Source organism: Periplaneta americana, chromosome 9 (assembly GCF_040183065.1).
Source record: "Periplaneta americana isolate PAMFEO1 chromosome 9, P.americana_PAMFEO1_priV1, whole genome shotgun sequence".
NCBI classification, from domain to species: domain Eukaryota; kingdom Metazoa; phylum Arthropoda; class Insecta; order Blattodea; family Blattidae; genus Periplaneta; species Periplaneta americana.
This window is the reverse complement of record NC_091125.1, coordinates 166,730,101-166,754,965: the sequence shown is the minus strand read 5'-3', so window position 1 is coordinate 166,754,965 and position 24,865 is coordinate 166,730,101. Positions and strand designations below refer to the sequence as shown.

At 34.8% G+C, this 24,865-nt stretch overlaps 1 protein-coding gene across 1 annotated transcript in view; it reads right to left on the bottom strand.

The window, feature by feature from the left end:
• Nucleotides 1–444: 444 nt before the first annotated feature.
• The window catches only part of LOC138706707 (neuroligin-4, X-linked-like), a 638,906-nt gene continuing 614,485 nt past the window's right edge, over nucleotides 445–24,865 (bottom strand). The window contains exons 7-8 of the mRNA XM_069836308.1: nucleotides 23,110–23,256; nucleotides 445–1,347 (exon numbers count right to left, since the gene is read on the bottom strand). Of these exons, the coding sequence (XP_069692409.1) occupies nucleotides 674–1,347; nucleotides 23,110–23,256 (821 nt within the window). The 3' untranslated portion in view covers nucleotides 445–673. The remainder of the gene's footprint in view (nucleotides 1,348–23,109; nucleotides 23,257–24,865) is intronic.

Sequence of the window (24,865 nt, the reverse complement as noted above, 5' to 3'; positions counted from 1 at the left end):
AACGGTTGAGTTGCCAAATTTCCAGTTCGCACGTGGCGAGTGCTTAATAGCTCTCTTGGCGACATTTATTGTGCACACAATGTTAGCATTGGTACGTTTCGTCTTTGATTCTCTGTCGATTTTTGTATTGTTTTCTTACCTTCGCGTCAATTATCAATGAATGTTTTAACGTCAGCCATCTTAACGAGAATTGCTAGCTTCCATCAGCTGGCAGTCCATATTGGCAACATGGCACTGTAGTTCCAAGCTCGGCCGCTTAACTGTCATGTCCCATCTTTAAAAAAAAAACAAGTATAGTGTAACATAGAGAAAAATTTAGCCTTGTCACGGCCTTCTAAATCATTTTTCATTTCTGGTATTTCTGCGCTCCTAGCGATTATTATGTGAACTCATTCCAATTGAGAAGTTAGACGAAATGTCGTTGCGTGTGTAGATGTTCACAAGTTGTTTTTTAGTAAAAATTGTTTTTGTTAACACCACCAACAACGCAGTCTGCAAAGAACCACCGTTTTTAGCAACCCTATTTGATAAAAATTCAAGTACCATTGTGTTCCATCACCTCACTTAAAGTTGTCAACTGCCTTCTCGAAGTCGACCAACTGATATGTGTCTACTTGAACTGGAAGGTGATGTAGTGAATGTCGTCAACGCCCTTGGCGTCGGGGGCATGATGCTATACGGATATCTCCTGGATCTGCACGCGCTTCTTGATGGTGCCACCGCCCCCGCTTGCTGACGTCGTTCTCACCGGAGGCACTGGAGTGGCAGTGGAGCTCTGCTGGGGGGCGGTCGGCTGCTGGGGGGCGGTCTGGCGGGGCGGCGGGGGCGGCTCCGGGATGGTGGGACTCTTGGTGACTGTGGTGTAGCACGGGGGCGGCTCGTGCACCTTGATGACGTGGGCAGTGGCGGCTGGTGACTGGTGGTGCGAGGAGGAGCCGGAGCCCGTCTGGGTGTGCTGGGGGCGGTGGGACAGCGGGATGCCCTCGGAGGAGGCGGACGACGAGGAGCCGGAGGGCGTGGAGTGGCGGCGGCGGTCGCGGTCGCGCTGGTAGTAGATGCCGGCGAAGATGAGCATGTTGAGTACCAGCAGCAGGCAGCCGACCCCCACCGTGACACCCAGCGCCGCCGTGTAGCTGTAGTAGTGGCGCGTGGCCAGGCGCTGCAGCAGCCCTGCCTCGTCCTCGTCGTCGTCCTCCTCGTCGGAGCGCCGCATCACGTCCTCGCCCGCCGTCGAGTTGGGGATGCACTCCGTGGCTTGCGGCGAGCCGCTGGGGTTCCGCGGCCCCGCGGACGTGGAGGCGTGCAGGGGCGGGGGCAGGCGTGTGAACGACTCTGCGCGCACCACACCTGCAACACACAAACGGGCGCGCACGTCTAATCTCCAAGTTAACAGAGAGTTTTCGCACACTCGTCGCCTGCTATACTGCTAACCAGAGTGCTGCATTGGAGTTAAATCGCTCGCTTGAACTCGGTCGAATGTCGCACCCTCGAGTGAGATACGATCGGTCGTGATACGCTCGTAATAAATGGAACCACAGTACAAGGTCATCTCACCGACATGTCTTATCTTGTATGGAAGGCGACAGATAAGATACACATATGTTTTGCTCACACGGTAAAAATAAGGCTTTCTTTTTTCTGCGTTTATGACAAACGTTTAATGGAACAGTCAATGGAACGTACCAAAACAGGAACATGAAGTTATAAATAAAATAATATGAAAAACTTCGATATATAGTTATTATTGCTAATTAATAATTATTCAATATTTGATTTACCACATATATAATATGATGGGTCCATACATAGTGTTCCGCCTATATACAGACGTGGACAAATTATTAGCAAAATTGAACATTTTTATTATATATTTTTAGAAAATATGATTCTTCAATTTAGACTACAGTTGACATTTTTGTGTATTTCCAAATTATTAGCAAAATTGAAGATTTGTGTTGCATATTTTTCAAAATTTAACTCCTCAATTTGGACTACATTTGATATTTTTGCATATTTACAGATTATTAGCAAAACTGAAGATTTGTATTGTATATTTTTACAAAATTCGATTCTTCAATTTGGACTACAGTTGACATTTTGGATATTTCCAAATTATTAGCAAAACTGAAGATTTTTGTTTTGTATTTTTACAAAATTTGACTCTTCTGTGCAGTTGACATTTTTGATAATTTACAAATTATTAGCAAAATTGAAGATTTTTATTATATATTTTTACAAAACTTGACTCCTCAATTTAAACTACACTTGACATTTTTGCATATTTCTGTCTACTGTAATGATGGAAATATCCAAAATTGTCAACTGTAGTCTAAATTGAAAAGTCAAATTTTGTAACAAAATATCATAAAAATCGTCAATTTTGTTAATAATTTGTCCACGTCTGTATTGCGACAATGTAGAAACGTTTTACAAAATATTATTGATATAGCAGTAGATTAATAACAATATTAGTACAGAGATAACGTCACAGAAAATATAATAAAACGAATAATCATGCTGCACAACTGTTACAGACGCAAAGATTGATACACTTAGAGATTATTATTATTATTATTATTATTATTATTATTATTATCATTATTATTATTATTATTATTATTATTATTATTATTACTAGAAAACTTGATACAATTCTTGCATTATCGTGATTGTGTTCTCCGTTTTTATGTCGGAGAAGTTGCCTATTATTCAAGGCATTCTTCAATCTGAACTTGAGAACGTGTACGGTATAACATGAACGTCGTAGCAACAGATGGCAGTCTGTACGGTCTGTGTGCTACCATAACCTCTTTCGAACTGTGTTTTGCGCCGGCAAGTCGTACGCAGGGTATTTGTTATCATCGGTTGCGCACGGTAACATTCCACAACACAAATCAAATGCTCCGTGTCCATGTTGACCGTCGAAGTTAATGTCAACAAATACGTAAGTAATCGTCTTAACCCTCTCCCCATATCCCGACAGTACGTATTTCCAAACAGTTCACATTCTTGCCACTACCGGCGTTATCGTACGTACTCTTCAGAATGAACGCCGTACTTGCTAGGCAACTTTTCTGCCTCCTAGGTAATACACCTTTGCGGAAGTGTAGGAAGATTGAATTCTCTAGGCTCATCGGCTAGCCACATGACGGCATACAGCGAGCCATGACACACTTTGAACTGAACACCCAGTATAACTCCTAACCGTTACATTTCGGACATACTGTAGGTACATGAGGTTAAATCGATGTAGATAAACTTGAACTACATTATCCTGAAGTATATTACATTCCTCTTGAGACACCCTGTATAAACAGAGAACAATATATTCTCAACTGAGTTTGAAAGCGCACACCCTCTTCGATACCGAACATAGACACCAGAGTGCTGCATTGGAGTTAAATCGCTCGCTTGAACTCGGTCGAGTGTCGCACCCTCGAGTGAGATACGATCGGTCGTGATACGCTCGTAATAAATAGAAGTACAGTACAAGGTCATCTCACCGACATGTCTTATCTTGTATGGAAAGCGGCAGATAAGATACACATGTGTTTTGCTCACACGGTAAAAATAAGGCTTTGTTTTCTGCGTTTATAACAAACGTTTAATGGGACAGTCAATGGAACGTACCAAAACAGGAACATGAAGTTATAAATAAAATAGTATGAAAAACTTCGATATTCAGTTATTATCGCTAATTAATAATTATTCTATATTTGATTTACCACATATATACAGTAATATGATAGGTCCATACATAGTGTTCCACCTATATACTGCGACAATGTAGAAACGTTTTACAAAATATTATTGATATAGCAGTTGATTAAAAACAATATTATAGTCCCGTCGCTCTAATTTCCGGCAGCCAATCAGGTTGCAATTCGGCTACATTTAAACGTGTGCGTCTTGTGATTCGCTGATTCATTTCTTAAGGCTCGATAAATACTTAATATAATCGCCCGCCATTCTAGCTCTTTCGTTGGCGTTCGCAGAAAGCACACGAGGACGTTATTTGCCGCTCAATTATTTGCTGAATTACAGTGCGTTTGATTTATTATCATAGGAGCTACGACATGATAATGTTTAACGGTGTGACAAATAGATTCCTCGTATGGTAGCTCGGCAACGTAAGAACAAAAATGGCGAACGATACTACCTACCTAGACTTTATAGAGCCTTCACTTTCTAAGACGTAAGCAAAGAGGCGGAGTCACGCCGGGATTGTGTTCTCCGTTTATAATAATTACATTTACATCCAATAACATCTATCAGATGTGGCAAAAACAAAATCATTCTTGTGTGGGGGGAAAAAAAAAAACATTTACCTACAACATTTATATTACATTTTAAAGCCAGTCTTGTAGTTGTACTATGGAGAGGTTAGTTAAACACTGTAAAGTTTTGAAATGATAAACGTCTATGATGTTACTACACAGTGCATCACTGTAACAAGAACGAATGCCTAACGCTCGGCTTATACCGTTCGAGGATTTATCGCTCGCGACAATTTTACCCATCATGCTTGTGCGCTACCTATCGGATTATGCTATGTACTACTTGGCGCTCGAGCGAAAACGTCCGATGCAGACCTCTGCTGCTAACGATATGTTCAAGTCAGTAGTAACGTATTTGGTGACGTATATTCACGTTCGTAAAACTTTGAAAAGAATCATAAGGGATCCGTCAATTATAGAAAATACGGCATTTTTGGAGAAAAATCACTTTTTCGGAATTGTGCATAAAATTGTTCCCACATACCCCTTTTATATGTCTGCAAAGTTTTAAAATCCTACGGCGTTTCGAAATACTTTAATTGACACCTGCGCTCTCTTAGTGTACGTGGTAAGGGTGTATTTCCTGTATGCTTTATAAATCGTTGTATTCTGAGTATTCTAATTGACATTTTTGCTAAGACTTTAAATACATGTTCATATGACATTTTTGCTCAAAATGTGTTCGGATATAAGCTCCGTAAGTCGCGGTAACACTTCGTGAATCACCCTGTATATATTATTATGTTTGAGACCTCTATTATTACATTTTAACACGTTTTCTTCCAAAACAATTCCAATACTTATCTATAAGGTTGTGTTATTGTGCATGTCATTTGAAAACTCACTCAGTTCCTAGGTCGACGGATAGAAAAATTAGTGCAGAACTTTCATAAAAACGGATTTAACGCGTTTTATTTACTATAATTCGTTTGTAGAAAGAGGTGCAAGTTTCTCTATCAACGTATTCCGAATCTCACCGGAGCTAGCTAGTGAGTACAAATTAAAATTATAAAACATGTTTCTAGCCACTACCGTAAGACCCGGGCCCGTGTACGGTGTGGTCTTAGCAAAAAAACATTTAATATAAATTGACAAGCAAACATCACTTTTATACTCAACACCTTTCCATAGCAAGTTACCAAATAATATTAGTTCCACAAAGAATTATTGTTCTCGACTGCTATTATATTGATATAACTTTCATGAAAGCTGTAATAAGCTTACATAATTTTGTAGTTTTCATTGGAGGTATCAGCACGCACTAACATGTCACAGATTTCGATCAACTTTCTAATTGACTGATTGATTGTAACTAGCTTATAACATTGACAACACATGTCTTTATCTTTTATTAGTCTTAGCCTACTTTAACCAGGTTCTTGTGCTTTCTGGTAATGATAAATAAATAAATAAATAAATACATAAATAAGTAAATATACAAATAAGTAAATACCGTATATAAATAAGTAAATATATAAATAAATACATAAATAAATAAGTAAATATATCAATAATTAAGTATATAAATATATATATATATAAATATATAAATAATTAAGTATATAAATAAATAAATAAATAAATAGGTAAATAAATAAATAAGTATATACATAAATAAATAAATAAGTGAATAAGTAAATAAATGAATAAGTAAATAGATAAATAAGTAAATAGATAAATAAATAAATAAATAAATAAATAAATAAATAAATAAATAAATAAATAAATAAGTGAATAAGTAAATAAATGAATAAGTAAATAGATAAATAAGTAAATAAATAAATAAGTAAATATATAAATAAGTATATAAATGAATAAGTAAATAAATGAATAAGTAAATAGATAAATAAGTAAACAGATAAATGAATGAATGAATGAATAAATAAATAAGTAAATAAGTAGATATATAAATAAGTAAATATATAAATAATTTTATAAATAAATAAGTAAATAAGTAAATAAGTGAATACGTACATAGATAAATAAGTAAATAGATAAATAAGTAAATAGATAAATAAATAAATGAATAAGTAAATATATAAATAAGTAAATAGATAAATAAGTAAGTAAATAAATAAATAAGTAAGTAATTAAGTAAATAAATAAATAAGTAAGTGAATAAATAAATAAATAAATAAATAAATAAATAAATAAATAAATAAATAAATAAATAAATAAATAAATAAATAAATAAATATCTGTAATAGTTATAGAAACACAGTATTCTCAATTCGGAGCAATCATTTTCGGACACAATGTAGTATAATAGTAATTTCACACATACTTACGTATGAGAAATTTGTTTTGGTATGTAAAATGAAATTGTACTCATATGTTATATAATATATTGAGTATATTGAGTATCGTACAGTCAGTGAACACATATTTATGCAATTGAAAATTTAGAGCAATATTATTCCAAAGCCTTCTTAAAACTGCACTGTAAGTAACAGTAAGTGCTCTGTAATAGGTCTATTTCAGTATAGTTTTATGTTATGAAGAATGGTCTCCCTAGCAACAAGTTTCTGTGTGGGAATTCTAACTTTCAAGGCCTAACAACAATAGCTGTAAATACAACAAAAAACACGATGGTGCAAAAATATTTTTTCCACACACTGTATGTACGGAATTTTCAAATATATTCTGAAAAATAAATCAATGCAATTACAATAATAATTTATCAAATTACGTCCAAAGCAATTTTGCTTTGCTTCACGTTATATTCTCTCTTTTCCTTTACATTCATAAAAATTAAGAAAATGGAATGGTGCCTGCTACGAAATAATGAACAGACGCTTGTACCAGGAATTGAAGTCCAAGTCTGAGATATGCAGGCACTCATTCATTGTGGCAGAAACAAATGTGGCGCTGGAGAGATCTCATTTAACCAGAGAGATCCAAAACTAGAGCAAGACGACATCGACTGAATATTTAACAAGCCGGGAACTCCGCCGTATTTGCGACTCTTTCTGTCTGCTATAAACTGCCAATCCTGGCCCACTGCACTGGGATTTACTCACACACGAGTGGATCGGCTGTAGAATATATACCTACCTTTCCAACCCCTTCTCTGAATAATTTCTTACATTAAACAAACACGATATAGTTACGAGCAAAGAGATATGTATAATTTCGAGGGAAAAATTGTTCCGGAGCCGGGTATCGAACCCGGGACCTTTGGTTTAACGTACCAACGCTCTACCATTGAGCTACTCGGGAACTCTAACCGACACCGACACAATTTTTCCCTCTATATCCACAGACCTCAAAGTGGGCTGACAACCGTCAAGCAACCAACTTCGAGTGCACACTAACTCCGTGTGACTTAAATTGTGGTTTTCTGTTCACGAACAGTGACGTGTATTATGCAAATCAAGATTTGATCTGTGGATATAGAGGGAAAAATTGTGTCGGTGTCGGTTAGAGTTCCCGAGTAGCTCAATGGTAGAGCGTGGTACGTTAAACCAAAGGTCCCGGGGTCGATACCCGGCTCCGGAACAATTTTTCCCTCGAAATTATTCAAATCAACTTTACAGGGAGTTATACCTGAAATCTTGATTTGCATAATACACGTCACTGTTCGTTAACAGAAAACCACAATTTAAGTCACACGGAGTTAGTGTGCACTCGAAGTTGGTTGCTTGACGGTTGTCAGCCCACTTTGAGGTCTGTGGATATAGAGGGAAAAATTGTGTCGGTGTCGGTTAGAGTTCCCGAGTAGCTCAATGGTAGAGCGTTGGTACGTTAAACCAAAGGTCCCGGGGTCGATACCCGGCTCCGGAACAATTTTTCCCTCGAAATTATTCAAATCAACTTTACAGGGAGTTATACCTGAAATCTTGATTTGCATAATACACGTCACTGTTCGTTAACAGAAAACCACAATTTAAGTCACACGGAGTTAGTGTGCACTCGAAGTTGGTTGCTTGACGGTTGTCAGCCCACTTTGAGGTCTGTGGATATAGAGGGAAAAATTGTGTCGGTGTCGGTTAGAGTTCCCGAGTAGCTCAATGGTAGAGCGTTGGTACGTTAAACCAAAGGTCCCGGGGTCGATACCCGGCTCCGGAACAATTTTTCCCTCGAAATTATTCAAATCAACTTTACAGGGAGTTATACCTGAAATCTTGATTTGCAAAGAGATATGTATGTCAATAACCATATGTAAAGTCGATATTACACATTCTGGTGTTATTTGTGTATACTTGACCAATGGCATTCTCTCATGAGTACAAGCCCGCTAACATAAACACAGTTTAACCAACTTCGAAATTTATAATTTAAAAAAGACACATTGTAGGATATGTACCATTGAAATTTAACTGCAATATTGCATTTTAGAGCAAAAAAAAAAAAAACCATTAAAACCAAAATTAGCACTGCTGTGTTATATCATATGTTGATTTCAGTTTACCAAACAATACATAATATACATAATACATAATTATAATATTCTTAATATCAGAAAGTAGTTTATTTAAAATATTAGTTTTGGGAATTAATGAAAAGATGCAGTCTTTTTTCTGAAGTTTTAAAAGGTGTTCCTTATTGGTAGTTATAATTTAATAATATTTTATAATTTTCAGATTTACATATGAATAATTTTTTTTACATTTCCTTTATCAATAATTTGGTTTACTTCATGTTTGACTGAAACCAATCGCACTCCCTTTGATTTTGCTCTACGTTTGAAATTGTTTAATGTTTAACCACTATTATTCAATTGTTTTTATTAGCTTCATTCACTTTTTTCTATTAGCTTTTGTCTTCAATTGTTTAATCCAAAGCCTCCTCAAATTGGTGTACTGCACTGAAGCATTAAAATTTCCCTTTTAGTCAATACATATAGCATTGTTATTAAAGGAGGTAATTTTTACAAAACAATAGTTTATAAATGACAAAAATTATGATTTTGTACGAACTGAGACACGAAGAGTCCGAAAATGGGGAAATAAGTACAAAGTTCCATTTAAAAAACAACAGACTCATTGGCACACTCTTTGTAAATGAAAAGTATAGTACTTGAAAACATGTTCAAAATATTCCTTCTTTGATACCGTGTAACTTTTGTATAAATAGTGTCTTCATAAAATTAGAAATAAAAAAAGTTACAAGCATTGTTCCATACTTTTTACTCATCCCGTATATATGTGTAGCATTGAAAAATTTCTTTGCAGAAAGAAAAGTTAAAATCTGCATATTTAAAGGACAAAACTAAAATTCTTTCAATAATGTATTATTATAATACCTCTTAAACTGACAGCATTAGCGAATGAAATGGATGGCTTCTCCAAAACACAAAACACGCTATGAATTGTTTAATATAACAATTTTTATCTCGAAAAGAAAGTAAGAACGAACAAAACTGTATTAAACTTTTTTGTTTAAAATATCTCAAAGAATAATTACATTCACCCTGTATAGTGTGTATATATATATATATATATATATATATATATATATATATATATAGGGGAGACAGTTGTACCTTTAAATACTTTTCACATTTTATTTTTTTTAATTTTGGGAAATGAAAATTTTTAAATGAAAAAATGCTTGAAATAATCATTGAAGATTCCTTTGCAACTTCCTGTATGTATTTTCCTGTTTTATAGATCTATTAAGGATCGAAAAAATAAAATGAAGGGATATGTAATATGTTCAAAGGTACAACAGGTTCATGTACCTTGGAACATACCCTCTTGTAAGTTGGAACACATGTAATATAGATGGGAATATAGCTGTAAAAACTGATAATCATATTTAAAATGTATTTGCAATCATAAACCACAGCAGGCTTCTCTGATTGAGATTTTAATTCCTGGAGAAGCAATAACTGCTTCAACAACTTTCTTCAAGGCATCCGAATCAATTGGGGACCTCTTAACTTCAGACTTACTTCGTGACATGATATTAAAATAAAAGAAAAACAAAACACCGATAGTATCATGTACCTTAGAACATGTTCCATAGTAGGGGAGACTGTTGTACCTTTAGCATAGTGTACCTTTGAACATTTTTTGTTTTTTAATTTTTGCTGCTACCTAGAGGACTCAAACTGAAGTAGATTGTAGAGAAAGCCGCTAAGTAGCTCTGGTCGTAGTTTCAGTTTGATTTATTGCAAAGTGTGAGTTCCCTAGACAAAAGAAGTTCTTTTAGTACCAAAGGTAAACATCTCGTTCATTGATGTATGTTTTCTAACACAAAACCAGATTGTATTTGTTAATATCTTTCAAGTACGGTGTGTTCCCTATCATCTGGTGAGTAATAACATATTTTAATTTCCATGATTTATTTGACTCTCTAGTTCTGGGAGCCATATTTGTTTAAACGTGCACCCTCTTGTACCTTTGAACACAAAACATCTTGTACCATGGAACATGTTCCAAATTACACGATACTATCGGTTTTTATTTTTATTTTATTTTAAGGTCATGTCACGAAGTAAGTCTGGAATTAAAGAGGCCCCCAATTGATTCGGATGTCTTGAAGAAAGCTGTTGAAGCAATTATTGCTTCTCCAGGAAATAAAATCTAAATCAGAGAAGCCTGCTGTGGTTTATGATTGCAAATACATTTTAAATATGATTGTCAGTTTTTACAGCTATATTCCCTCCTATATTCCATGTGTTCCAACTTACAAGAGGGTATGTTCCAAGGTACATGATCCTATTGTACCTTTGAACACATTACATATCCCTTCATTTTATTTTTTCCATCCTTAATAGATCTGTAAAGCAGGAAAATACATACAGGAAGTTGCAAAGGAATCTTCAATAATTATTTCAAGCATTTTTTCATTAAAAAAATTTCATTTCCCAAAATTAAAAAAAATAAAATGTGAAAAGTGTTTAAAGGTACAACAGTCTCCCCTACAAGATGTTTTGAATTCAAAGGTACAAGAGGGTGCACGTTTAAACAAATATGGCTCCCAAAACTAGAGATTCAAATAATCATGAATATTAAAATATGTTATTACTCACCAAATGATAAGGAACACACTGTACTTGATAGATAGTAACAAATACAATCTGGTTTTGTGTTAGAAAACATATATCAATGAACGAAGTGTTTACTTTTGGTACTAAAAAAATGTTTTGTCCACAGAACTCATACTCATCTTCTTTCACAATAGCCCTGCCAAGACTCTGGAATTCGCTACCTGCTAGCATCAGGGACTGTCGAAATAAAATTGAATTCAAACGAAAACTTACTAGGCACTTGGTCAGTAATTGATTACTTGTAAATAGCTTCTTTAATCTATCACAAAATATTTCAATATTCAGTAATTTCATCACTATACAATTTTGTTATTCTAGATTTAATTTGTAATTCAGTAAATATAAAATATTCTTTGTTTCTCTATGATAAATTATCTAGCTTTAATTATTCAGGTAATCTTTTCGTACTTTGATTTTATTGTAATTGTAAATTTAATACTAACTGTAATATTAGTTGTAATTGTAATTGTAAATTTAATACTAATTGTAATTTTATTGTTGATATTGTAGTTGGAATCTCCTGGTAGAGGGGCAGAGAAGGCCTGACGGCCTTATCTCTACCAGGTTAAATAAATAAATACTACTACTACTAAATTTTACAATAAATCGAACCGAAACTACGACCAGAGCTACTTAGCGGCTTTCTCTACAGTCTACTTCAGTTTGAGTCCTCTAGGTAGCAGCAAAAATTAAAAAACAAAAAATGTTCAAAGGTACAACAGTCTCCCCTATGTCACATTTTGCTCTTAAAGTAGAAGGGGGTTATGGGGGTTTATATGCGAGGGGGGTCTAATAAGCGCGTAACTGGAGTATACTTGTACTTCCATAAACTTCCGACTATTTAGCCATGCCTCTATTTTTCTTACCAGTCAATAAATATCATTAAAAATAATCGTTAGATAAACAACAACCAAGTTGTGTCCACTTCTGCAATTTTAACTTCAAAGTTCAATACAGGTAGTTCCATTCATGTATTTAACACGACACTGCCTATCTTACTGATCCATACTCCATTAGGATAATTATCACATTCGGTAAATCAACATCGAACCAATAATCATGGGTTGTCAAGAGAAGGCAACATTAAACATGTGAATTCAGTTAATTAATCCAACACGATGCAAAGCAGCATTATCAGTCTTCCATTTCATCCTTTGAGGTGATTTTTAATGCATACATACCAGTGAGCTGAATTCATTTGTTTACATATTGTAGGCTATTTATTTTTGTGGTGTAAATATAAACGTTGCGTAGTAACCGAACTTTCTACGCTATAATTTTCGTTAAATTTAATTGAGTGAACTTCAGAATGGACAAACTGAAAAGCGTAGCATAGGATTCAGTATTGCGTTACCTTGTTTGCGATGGTTTATGTATGAATAAATGTCTTCTCTACTGTGAGTTTGTTTGTGTATATTTTTCATGTTAGCGTAAATGAAACGTGATAGCCCAGCTTTTGATAATTTTAGCTTGTATGTAAACAGATGATAGACGACATTAACCCTTAAACTGGCAAAACTTCATTTCTCACACTAGTTTATTAAACCGTGACGGACTGTAAAGAAAACAACTATCGCAATGTCCATATTTTATATGTTGTACAATACTATAGTATTGTGAAATTTTGGTTAAATTTAATTTTCCTCCAATTTTTTTCTGCATTTCATTCAAGAATGATTACATTCTCATATCTACATAGGAAAAAGCGACATAAATGTATTAATTATAAAGTATGTTACAAAAATAAACTAAATACAAATATTTACATACAGAAAACTTAATAAATTTTACAGAAGAAAGAGTTCGTCCAAAGGGTTGGGAAGTTCATGAAGAGGTCCACTGCATTTCTGAAGGCAACTCTCACAGAAGAGCGGATATCATAGCAATAAACAGGCAACAACAAAAGGCTGTTATCATAGATCCAACTATACGCATGGAGAGAGATCTAAACCAAGCTCATCAGGAAAAGAGGGCCATTTATGAACCTTGTATTCCCTACCTTAGTGCCAAGTATAACATCCCTCCCTTCAATTGGTCAGTGACAGGTTTATTTTTTGGTGTTCGGAGTTCTTTATCAAAATTTACATATAATTTTTTAATAGTACATTATGCAACGAGCCTATAATGATAGTAATTAAGACGCGAGTATGTTTGTTTATGAAACGAGCGCAAGCGAGTTTCATAATTTTCATACGAGCCTCTTAATTACCATTATAGGCAAGTTTCATACGACTTTTTATGCTCGACCACATTTCTAACTTGAAATTATTCAGAAGTATTCATTTTATTCGTATCTGACTGAAGATCGGAAGTGACCTTGTGCATAGCTCGTAAATTGTGAGATGTGCGCAAACGCGAAACTATTCATTTTTTCCGAGGAACAATAATGTCATTGACCTTGATGTAATCTAGAGAATAACATGAACTAATTTTGATATAACCTGGAAATTGATTTAGAATTGAAAAACGAGATGACAAATTGAATTTATTTGAATATTATTTACAATTAACGCTAATTATTATAGTAACAGAACATAACCTTCTGCGACAGTATTGGATTTCCAGCCTCCGTGACATTTCCTTCGTTGTCTTTCGATTGCATATCCGAGAATAATCGAAAACCTGAACTTTAATGAATAGGTGTACTTTAATGACATGCATTAAAGGACTGCTACCAGGTGTATAATAACTACATTTCGGCATGGTCGAGCATAAAACAGTTATCAATATCATCTTTTGAAATTCAAAAAATCATCTCGCAAATTCTTAAAGATTCCCTGCAGATTATACAATTTCATTTATACCACTCAGAAGGCCTTAATTAAGAATATGCTAATTTTAAATAAAATTTTTAATTGATAAGTATAATTTTATAGTCATCTTCTAAGATTTTATTTTATAATTTCTAATCAATGCTGCTTAATTATTACATTTTATTTTTATAACAATATTCATATTTAATTAATTATATTTATTTGCTATTAATTTCCAGATCCTCGTGGTCATCCTTAATTTCTCTTTCTCCCTCTCTCTCTCTTTCTCTCTCTCTCATTGTATTAAAATTATAGCATATAGCCTATTAACCTGTTGTATCCTATAGGATACTTTGTGATTTTAAGGAATAAAATATATGGATCATATGAAGAGACAAAGAGGAAGGCAGAAAATAGGAAAGATTGGAGAATGCTGAGTTTGCAGTGAAAGACCTGCCCTTGGGCAGAATACTATGAATGAAAGAATGAATGAATGAATGAATATTGCTGACGGATTGTATCAAAATAAGTAGTAAGTGATCTAAAGTCGTGGGATTTTGATGCGTATATTTTTATGAAAGAACCTTTCAGCTCCGTGTGAAATTCTGATTGTACATGATTCTATATGATCTGTAATAAGAGCTGATAGTTCTCAATGTTCTTTAATAATAATAATAATAATAATAATAATAATAATAATAATAATAATAATAATAATAATAATAATAATAATAATGATTTATTTTAGCTGGCAGAGTTAAGGCCGTAAGGCCTTCTCTTCCACTCAACCAGCAAAAAGTGTATATACATATGCATGAACTTACAAAGAATCCAACAATTTGAATGAGATGAGAGTTACATGCATACAAAAGTTATTTACAAATTAAACAACAAAATACTATGAACTATTAATTAAACACTGAAATAAACTGTGTAGCAGAATTAAACTAAAATACATAGAATGTTAATATATTTCAAATAATATTAGATAATAGAAAGAGATTATTACGAGACAATTAAAATACAGCACAATCAGGATGATGTCTAAAGAAAAAAGTAACAATGTAGTCAGTGATAGTTTAAATCAGTATGATTGGAGTGAAATGCTAATAAGGTTATCTTTTAAGCTGTTCTTAAAGGTGTTTATTGTCTTGCAGCCCCTAATACTTTGTGACAAGGAATTCCATTGACGCGAGGTGGATATTGTAAAAGATGATGAATAACAAGATGTTCTATGAAGAGGTATACTTAGCGTGCCACAGATAAGTGATCTGGTATTTACGTCGTGGTTAGAGTATAGATAAGAGAAACGAGACGAAAGGTAATTTGGTGTTGAAGTGTGCAGAATTCGAAAGAGTAAAGACAAAGAGTGTAAAGTTCTACGTTCTTTAAGTCGGAGCCACGAGAGACTTGCGAAGGACGGTGATATGTGATCATACCGTCGGATGTTGCACACGTATCTGACGCACATATTCTGAGCTCGCTGTAACTTGACTGACAATTCAGAACTTAGGTCACTTAACAAAACGTCACAATAATCGAAGTGCGGCGTTACTAGGGTTTGCACTAGGGTAAGTTTTAGTTGCTGGGGCAAGAAGTTTCTCAAGCGACTCAAACAGTGAATGGAGGAACAGATTTTTTTTATCGTTTCTTTAACTTGAAAATTCCAACTTAGATTATTATCAAAAAAGAAGCCAAGATTTTTTACGACAGATGAATAAGGGATTAGCGTGTTGTTAAGAGTAACAACTGAAAGATTACTGTTATTAAGGGAGTTAACTAAACGCTTATGTCCAATAATTATGGCTTGAGTCTTACTTGGATTAAGTGCGAGTCCGAAATTGGCCGCCCAAGTGGAGACAGTGGCTAGGTCACAATTTAACTTGTCAATCGATTCATTGATCGTATTGGGTCTGGAATGTATGTAAAGTTGTAGGTCGTCGGCATAGAGGTGATATCGGCAATACTGTAAGTTCTTTGATACGTCATTAATGTAGATAGAGAAAAGTAGTGGACCTAATACGGAGCCCTGCGGCACTCCCGCCTTTGTGCATCTCCATTGGGAGAATTGATTATCAAGTGAAACACACTGTTGGCGGTCACGTAGGTAGGAGTCCATCCAGCTCAAGGTATTGTCTGACAGGTGCAAAGCCTTCATCTTTGCAAGAAGCAAGTCGATATCAACAGAACCAAAGGCATTGCTGAAATCGAGAAGAGTTAGTGCCGTTACTTCACCCCTATCCATAGCTTCACGGATGTCCTCGGTCACTTTAAGTAGGGCTGTAGAAGTGCTGTGTCCATGTCTAAAACCCGATTGATAGTCATCAAGGAGTTTGTGTTCGTCGAGATAGTTCATAAGTTGTCCATGTACAATATGTTCTAATGCTTTTGAAAGAGTGGGAAGAATTGATATCGGTCTGTATTGGTTTACTGTAGAAGGTGTGTTAGATTTAGGTAAAGGTTTCACTAATGCCATTTTCCAGAGTGAGGGGTAGGACCCAGTCATAATAGATGCATTGAATATATGTGTGATGGTCGGCAGAATCACATCTATTATTTTATACAGGAGAGTGATATTTATATTGTCTACACCTTGGGCTTTAGATTTCATACGTCGCAGTGCCTTCATTACGTCAGTCGGGTTAATGTATTTAAAGAAGAATTTATCCCACACAGGTTGGGGGTAAGATCTGAGAAATTCAAGAGTCTCTTGCTTATGTAATGGTTCAGGTGGAGCAGTGACAAAATGTTCATTTAGACTATTGAGTGACAAGTTGATGTTATCTACCCGAGGCTTTGCTTTTGTTAGACCCAGGTTATTAAGGTTACGCCACAATTCTTTCGCACTGACCGAAGGTAGAATAAGGGAATGTGCATGGCGTAATTTAGCATTTCTTACTGCTTGATTACATTTATTTCTTAAAACTTTGTAAGTATTAAAATCTAATTCGTCCTTGCTCCGTCTGTATTTACGATAAGCAGTGTCTCTGTCTGTCATGAGTAATTTTATGGCATCGCACATCCAAGGCGCAGGGTGTCTACCAACTCGTCTGGTTTTCAAAGGTGCGTGTTTATCGTATAACTGAATTACTAGGTCGTTAAATTTTTCGATTTTGTCGTCAATGTCTGGTAAGTTCCACACTTCAGTCCAAGGCAGGCTAAGTGCATCGTTGATCAATTTATCATGCTCAATATGCTTCAAGTCACGGTATGATGTGATGCGAGGTTTATATTTTGGACAATACAAGGAATATTCTAAAAAGATTATGTCGTGTGCTGAGATACCCGGCGCTGGTAGTTGTCCATTCGTTAATACTAGCTGAGGATTAGTCGTGGCAATAATGTCAAGAAGTGTCTCCGATTCCTGGGTGTGGTGGGTAGCTGCGGAAGGAAGGATGGATATATTGTAAGACTCAAACATGTTCTTAAGTTGAACAGTAGCGTAATTACTTGAATTTAATAAGTTTGTATTGAAATCGCCTAAAATAACAGTATGGTCATAGTGAGGCACAAGATTAAGCAAAGGTGTTTCAAGGTCACTTAAGAATCCTGATTTAGGGGGTTTGTATACAACTCCAAGGAGGCACTTTTTGTTGCTTGCACCGACTTCGATGAATAGATATTCAGGATGTTCTAAGACTTCATTCGAAGACTGGTAGACAATTTTAAACGGTAAGTCCGATCGCACATACATCGCAACACCACCTCCGCGTTTACCGATTCGGTCATTTCTACAGAGGGTGTAATTATCTAAACTTACAAGAGAAGATGATAGGGAAGGCTTCAACCACGTTTCAGAGATAAGAATAGCGTGAAGAGACAAAGGAGAGAAAATAGATTGAAATTCATTGAAATGACAGAGAAGGCTTTGAGAATTTATGTGGGCTACTTTAAGCAGATAGGTGGAGTTTCTTTTCTTTTGAAGAGTAGACGCACTAGAAGGTTCCTTCATACTGTCATCCGAAAGAGTTGAAATCTGTTTTGAGTGGGAATGTTGGTGTAACACGTCATATTCAGTGCTATTTCTGTATTTAAGCTTATGCACGGCCGCTTATTAATTTGGATATTAGACAAAGTTCCATTCATATTAGGCACTGAAGAAGCATTCTTGTTCGTAACATTTCAAATAGTAACATTTTTACTTCCAAGAGGAGTCAACTTAACATGCTTACCAGGAAGAGTTTTCAGTGATTTTCTAGATAGCTGCATAAATATTGTTTTTTTATCTTCTTTTGTTTGTTACAAGGCAGCAAGGAAATGTTTACAGAATCTATATCATTTCCACAATTATTAGTATTTACATCGCTACTCACAGATTCCATCCGATCAACCACACTATGCAAATCATGATCATTTGTGCCAGCTTGCAAACCAGAACAACTGGATTCATTACCTGGAGAATCACCAATTTGAACTGTGTCCATGCGTGAAGGAAGTTTTTCAGGCACTCGCACCAATAGATAATAATTGTAAATTAAACACTAATTAAAGAATTATTATTAGCAATTAAACAACACTATAATAAAATAAACAACTCTCAACACTAAAATTTGACACTTCAGGTTGAAATATTCACAATTAACGCACTAAATACGGAGATCGCTTTCAATTCAGCGCCAATAACTAGCATGGCCACCTCTGTTATTCTCGGCATTTCATTTGCAGCTCTGTGTACAGAAGCGTCCATTAGTATTTCCGGTCGATGTCGATATCGACTTGAATTATTATCGTTTTACGAGGACCTCGATTGGGAAACAAAAGACATACCGATATACAGAAGGCATTGCAAATCCTGCTATTGTTGTGAATCGTAATGGCATTCAACTTGCTTGTCTAGGCTTCCAATAAACTTCTATTGAGAATACATTTCAGAAAATATCATGTCTTATAAGTCTAAAGTGACGCGTGGACGCATCGCAGGAACATTAAAATATCCCAATATGTATTTCCTGACTCGGAAAATATCGGTGACCGCCACCAAAGTTTATCTATTTCACTTTAAGATAAGTCCATACAACAGGCCTAACCAATTTCACTTAATTCGAATTTAAAATGTGTAGTTAAATGCTTTACTGAGGTTCATATTAAAATTCATTGTATATATCTATAATAAAAATGATATTATTTTGTTAATATAATGATATACTGTAGGCTTAGGTTCTATATCGATTGTGACAATGAAGACTTCCATGTATAATAGAGAAGGCTATGGTATAGCATAATAAAATGCAGTAAGTTTACTAAGGCCCAATTGTATAAAACTCCCTGACTAAAGATCAACTTTGATCGAAGTTCGGAAAGTGAACCGAGTTCAGACACTTCTTCTATTGTATAAAACTTTTCTGCGATCAAATTACCTTGGTTCAAATGCAATTTAAATTCACGTGAAAAGGATTTGGCAACATCGCATAAACAGGAGAAGTATGTGATGCGCGGGCTATGTTATACAGGTTTGTTCAGTGTTGCCAATTTAGCGACTTTAACTCTTTATCAACGACAATTTCTTTTAACTGTTATATGGCTTAAATAGGGATTTAGCGACCTTTTGAGCACCCCATAGTGACAAAATTTAATCTTTGTTGATAATGAGAAATCTAGCGACTTTCCAATTACTTTTTGGCGACTTTCCGTACACTCTGTTGGAGACACTGGTTTGTTTTGTGCATTGCAAATAATGGCGGACAATAAGAAGAAGGTTGACTGTTCTCCGAGTTGTTATCATGTTATGGTGTTTGATAATGCTAAACATAATAAAGCTTTATAAAACGACAATTTTCGTTTAGTAATACAGTTAATTGAACATTTATGAATGTACCTATCATATCCATTAATAATTAATGGTTGTTATAAACATAATATAATTATAGGTTATGTTATTTGATACTATTGGACATGATAAAGCCTTACAAAATATAAGAATGTGTATTAAGAGAAGAAATTGAAAAAAAAAAAAAATATATATATATATATATATAAATGTACCTACCATATGTATTAGTATTAATAATAATGGTTATTCTTTTTGCACAATCTGCCACTCGTATATTTCAAACAGAAAAGAAATAACTGAATTTGGATCATCTAACTTAATGGGAGAAATTTCTTCATTCAAAGTTGACTTTAGTTTAAGACAAATTAATCTCAGATTATACTTTATACAACACAAAATTCCAAGTTCAGCTAGAACGAGGATCAATTTAACCTCTGATCTAAGATTAAATGGTTTATACATTCGGCCCTAATAGTATTTCATTGTATTACTCACGAAACTCAATACGTAGTAAATATGCATTCATAGATAGTTGCTAAGCACTAGGATCGCTACTATCATCTCATTACAGACAATGCGAAATTGTACCTGCACTGTCTATTGTTTCTAGTACCCTCATAAACTCAAACTTCCTGACTGTATATAATAGACTGTGATATTACTCTCATTAATGTTACAAAACAAAAGTGTATGAATATTTAGAATCAACTAAAATTTAATAGTTAAGAGAAAAATCAGCAATAATCTTATTTAGATTTTTTTAGAATTAATTTCAGAAGATCTCTATACTCCGCCACGTTTCCTGACGTCCTTTGAAAACGATATAAATTTCTCACGGAAATACTAATGAACGCTTTTGTATTACATTTTATATTAATTACTATATTTAAAACAAGTGAGCATGATAAACATAGATCAAACCTTCATCTGTTTTCACTCTTCGAGACATCTGATGCATGAATGCATGTTTTCTCCGGGCTGCATTCGTTTGTTTATATAATTTTTTCGCGTTAATGTAGATGCGACGTAATAACGGATGTTTCGATAATTGTGGCTTATATATCAAACACGTTCGAGTGCCACACGCTGTGAATTACTACCCCGGCGCAGCACATAAACACGAATGCAGATTGAAATAGGCGGTTGCCAATAAAATAATACGCTCGTAATTTTCATATAATGCACGTGGGAATTGATGGGACTCCAATTTAATTTGTACCGCAGTTTGATGGGCTGCACCCTAATTATTTTAGTAATACACCAGCGGACAGCAGTTCGCTAAACAGACTACACTCGTATTACACGCTAATGCCAGACCTTGTTTTTAAGGAAATACATTCACAATATTCGTTTAGTCACTAATTCGATGGATTAGTAGCAAAGTCTGGTTGCTTGCAAGTAATTAAAAGTATCTTCATACATTTTATCAGTATCACGATCACATTTTCTCCTAATTGCCACCAGCTATAAATGGTCACGGCCATTATCATCGTCGATGACGAACTATAAGCTGTAATAGATTGTGCAGGGAATGAATGAATGAATGAATAGATAAATAAATGTATAAATAAATAAATAGATAAATAAATAAAGGATAGAAAAATAGATAGATAGAGCTCGGTAGATAGATAGATAGATAGATAGATAGATAGATAGATAGATAGATAGATAGATAGATAGATAGACAGATAGATAGATAGACAGATAGATAGACAGACAGACAGATAGGTAGATAGATAGATAGATAGATAGATAGATAGATAGATAGATAGATAGATAGATAGATAGATAGATAGATAGATAGATAGATAGATAGATAGATAGATAGATAGATAGATAGATAGATAGATAGATAGATAGATAGATAGATAGATAGATAGATAGATAGATAGATAGATAGATAGACAGATAGATAGACAGACAGACAGATAGGTAGGTAGATAGATAGATAGATAGATAGATAGATAGATAGATAGATAGATAGATAGATAGATAGATAGATAGATAGATAGATAGATAGATAGATAGATAGACAGATACACAAATAGACAGATAGATAGATATGCAAATCTAGTCTTTCAGGTGAAGCTCCCTGTAAAGCAGACTTGAATAATTTCAAGGGAAAAATTGTTCCGGGGCCGGGTATCGATCCCGGGACCTGTGGTTGAACGTACCAGCGCTGTCCCAACTGAGCTACCCGGGAACTCCACCCGACACCGTCTCAACTTTTCCCTTTATGTCCACACAACTCGCGTGGGCTGACGAAACGCCAGAGACCCACATCGAGTGCACACAAACTCTGTGTGACTTGGAGCTTCACCTGAAAGACTAGATTTGCATAATATATACGTCACTGTGTACGTTAACAGAAAACCACAATTCCAAGTCACACAGAGTTTGTGTGCACTCGATGTGGGTCTCTGGCGTTTCGTCAGCCTACGCGAGTTGTGTGAACATAAAGGGAAAAGTTGAGACGGTGTCGGGTGGAGTTCCCGGGTAGCTCAGTTGGGACAGCGCTGGTACGTTCAACCAGAGGTCCTGGGATCGATACCCGGCCCCGGAACAATTTTTCCCTTGAAATTATTCAGATAGATAGATAGATAGATAGATAGATAGATAGATAGATAGATAGATAGATAGATAGATAGATAGATAGATAGATAGGTAGATAGGTAGGTAGGTAGGTAGACAGACAGACAGACGGACGGACGGACGGACTGACAGACAGACAGACAGACAGACAGACAGATAGATAGATAGATAGATAGATAGACAGACAGACAGACAGATAGATAGATAGATAGATAGATAGATAGATAGATAGATAGATAGATAGATAGATAGATAGATAGATAGATAGATAGATAGATAAAGTAAATAAATAAATAAATAAATAAATAAATAAATAAATAAATAAATAAATAAATAAATAAATAAATAAATAAAATTAAATATATAAATACAATTACACGTTCTAATCAGGGATGCGTAAGGTGGTGTACAATATGGAGATGGAATTGTAGTTTTTTTTTTAATTTCTAACAAGCATGAGAACAAGGCTATTTTGTTGTTATGAATAAAGGTAAAGTTGAATGCCTCAACTGTTCACCTGAAATTTATATAGAACTTTGTAATATCAAACGACACTTCGATCTCGAAGATAAGAAGGATTTTTGGCAAACATAAACGTATAGGTAACAATTTAAAATAGTATTGTTGAAACAACAATTAACCCCAACTTATCACTAATTTACAGTAAAAATCTCCGTCCAAAGGTAGCGATGAGTGGGAAGAGTGGGCAGTGCCTCGTACCTGAGTAGTAGTGGTCGCCGCGCTCGTGGAAGTGGTGGTGGCGCATGCTCACGTCTTCGTCGCCCGGCTGGTGCAGCTGCGGGATGAGGTTCAGCCACACGGCCATCTTGTGGCCGCGGTAGTGGCTCTTCATCTTGGGTTTCAGCGCTGCAACACCACGACAAGCTTTAGGAAATAGTGCGGCGCGTACTTAAGAGGCGTCTGTACTGCCATATCTTACAATGTTCAATATACTTTACTCAGAAGTGATAAAATATACAAATGAGCCGTTCACAGCAGAAGTGGTGTAAGTCAAAAATGGATAATGAGGGTGAAAGTAAACATTCTGTAAAATACAGCGCAAAGTAGCAATTAATATTCAATTTATTTAAACTATTAGTAGTCAGTGGATAGCAAGAAGGACATATTAATTGCTACTTTGCGCTGTATTTTACAGAATTTTTACTTTAAAACTCATTACCCAGTTTTGACTTACACCACTTATGCTCTAAACGGCTCAAATGTAGAAAAATAGGGCATATGTAACATACTTTTATGTATATAATCGGTTAGATAAATTTAAAATTCCACTGAGAGGTTGGCAAAAAAAATTCATTGATAACATTTTTTGCATTAAGAATGACTGCAAAATATTTATTTATTTTTACTGAAGACAGAAATAAACTTAATTTTTTTAACTCACTGTGTAAAATGCTATCACATTGATATAGTATATTAATTTCAGCCTTCTGGGTACAATACTTTCTCAGAAAAGTGTACCAATGTTACAAAAAATAAGAAACTGCAGAAAAATGGTATCAAGATTTCCATATCTTGCAATGTTAAATTCCTCAATTTTAGGGGCACTTTTCTGAAAAGTGATAAAAGATGCAAATGTAGAAAAAATAGAGCATATATAACATAATTTTTTGTATACAATGGGTTAAATAAATTTAAAATTCCACTGAGAGGTTGGCAAAAAAAAATTCATTGATAACATTTTTTGCATTAAGAATGACTGCAAAATATTTTTTTTATTTTTACTTAAGATAGAAATAAACTTAATTTTTTTAACTCACTGTGTAAAATGCTATCGCATTGATCTAGAATATTAATTTCAGCCTTCTGGGTACAATACTTTCTTAGAAAAGTGTACCAATGTCACAAAAAATAAGAAACTGCAGAAAAATGGTGTCAAGGTTTCCATATCTTGCAATGTTAAATTCCTCAATTTTAGGGGCACTTTTCTCAGAAGTAATAAAAAAATACAAATGTAGAAAAAAATAGGGCATATGTAACATACTTTTATGTATCCATAAGGATAAAAAAAATAAAATTCCAGTGAGCGGCTGGCAAGAAAAAAGTTTTTATTGATAACATTTTTTGCATTAAGAGTTACTAAAATATTTTTTCTGAAGTGGCGGTGTGCTGTCATAAGCCGACAATTAGAAGAAATAAAATTATATTATCATTTTACACATATTAAACTACCGTAAAACTATAAAAACCAAAATTTCATTTTTTTGTAAAAATTCGGTGTACAGATTTCCCTTAACCCAGGCATACCAAAACCCTGCACATTGTGCAGCAGTCTCTGTGCGATGTGCACTTTCTATTCCTCTACCTGGAGAAGTGAATCGCCTTGGAGGGGAACGCGACAGGGCTATACAGACCTGCAACAGCATATCAGCTTTTCTTTCAGTAACAGTTTCAGTACGGGTGCTGATTTGGCTGTGTCTGTGAATGAGTTATGATAAATAAAGTGAGGAGTTCACAG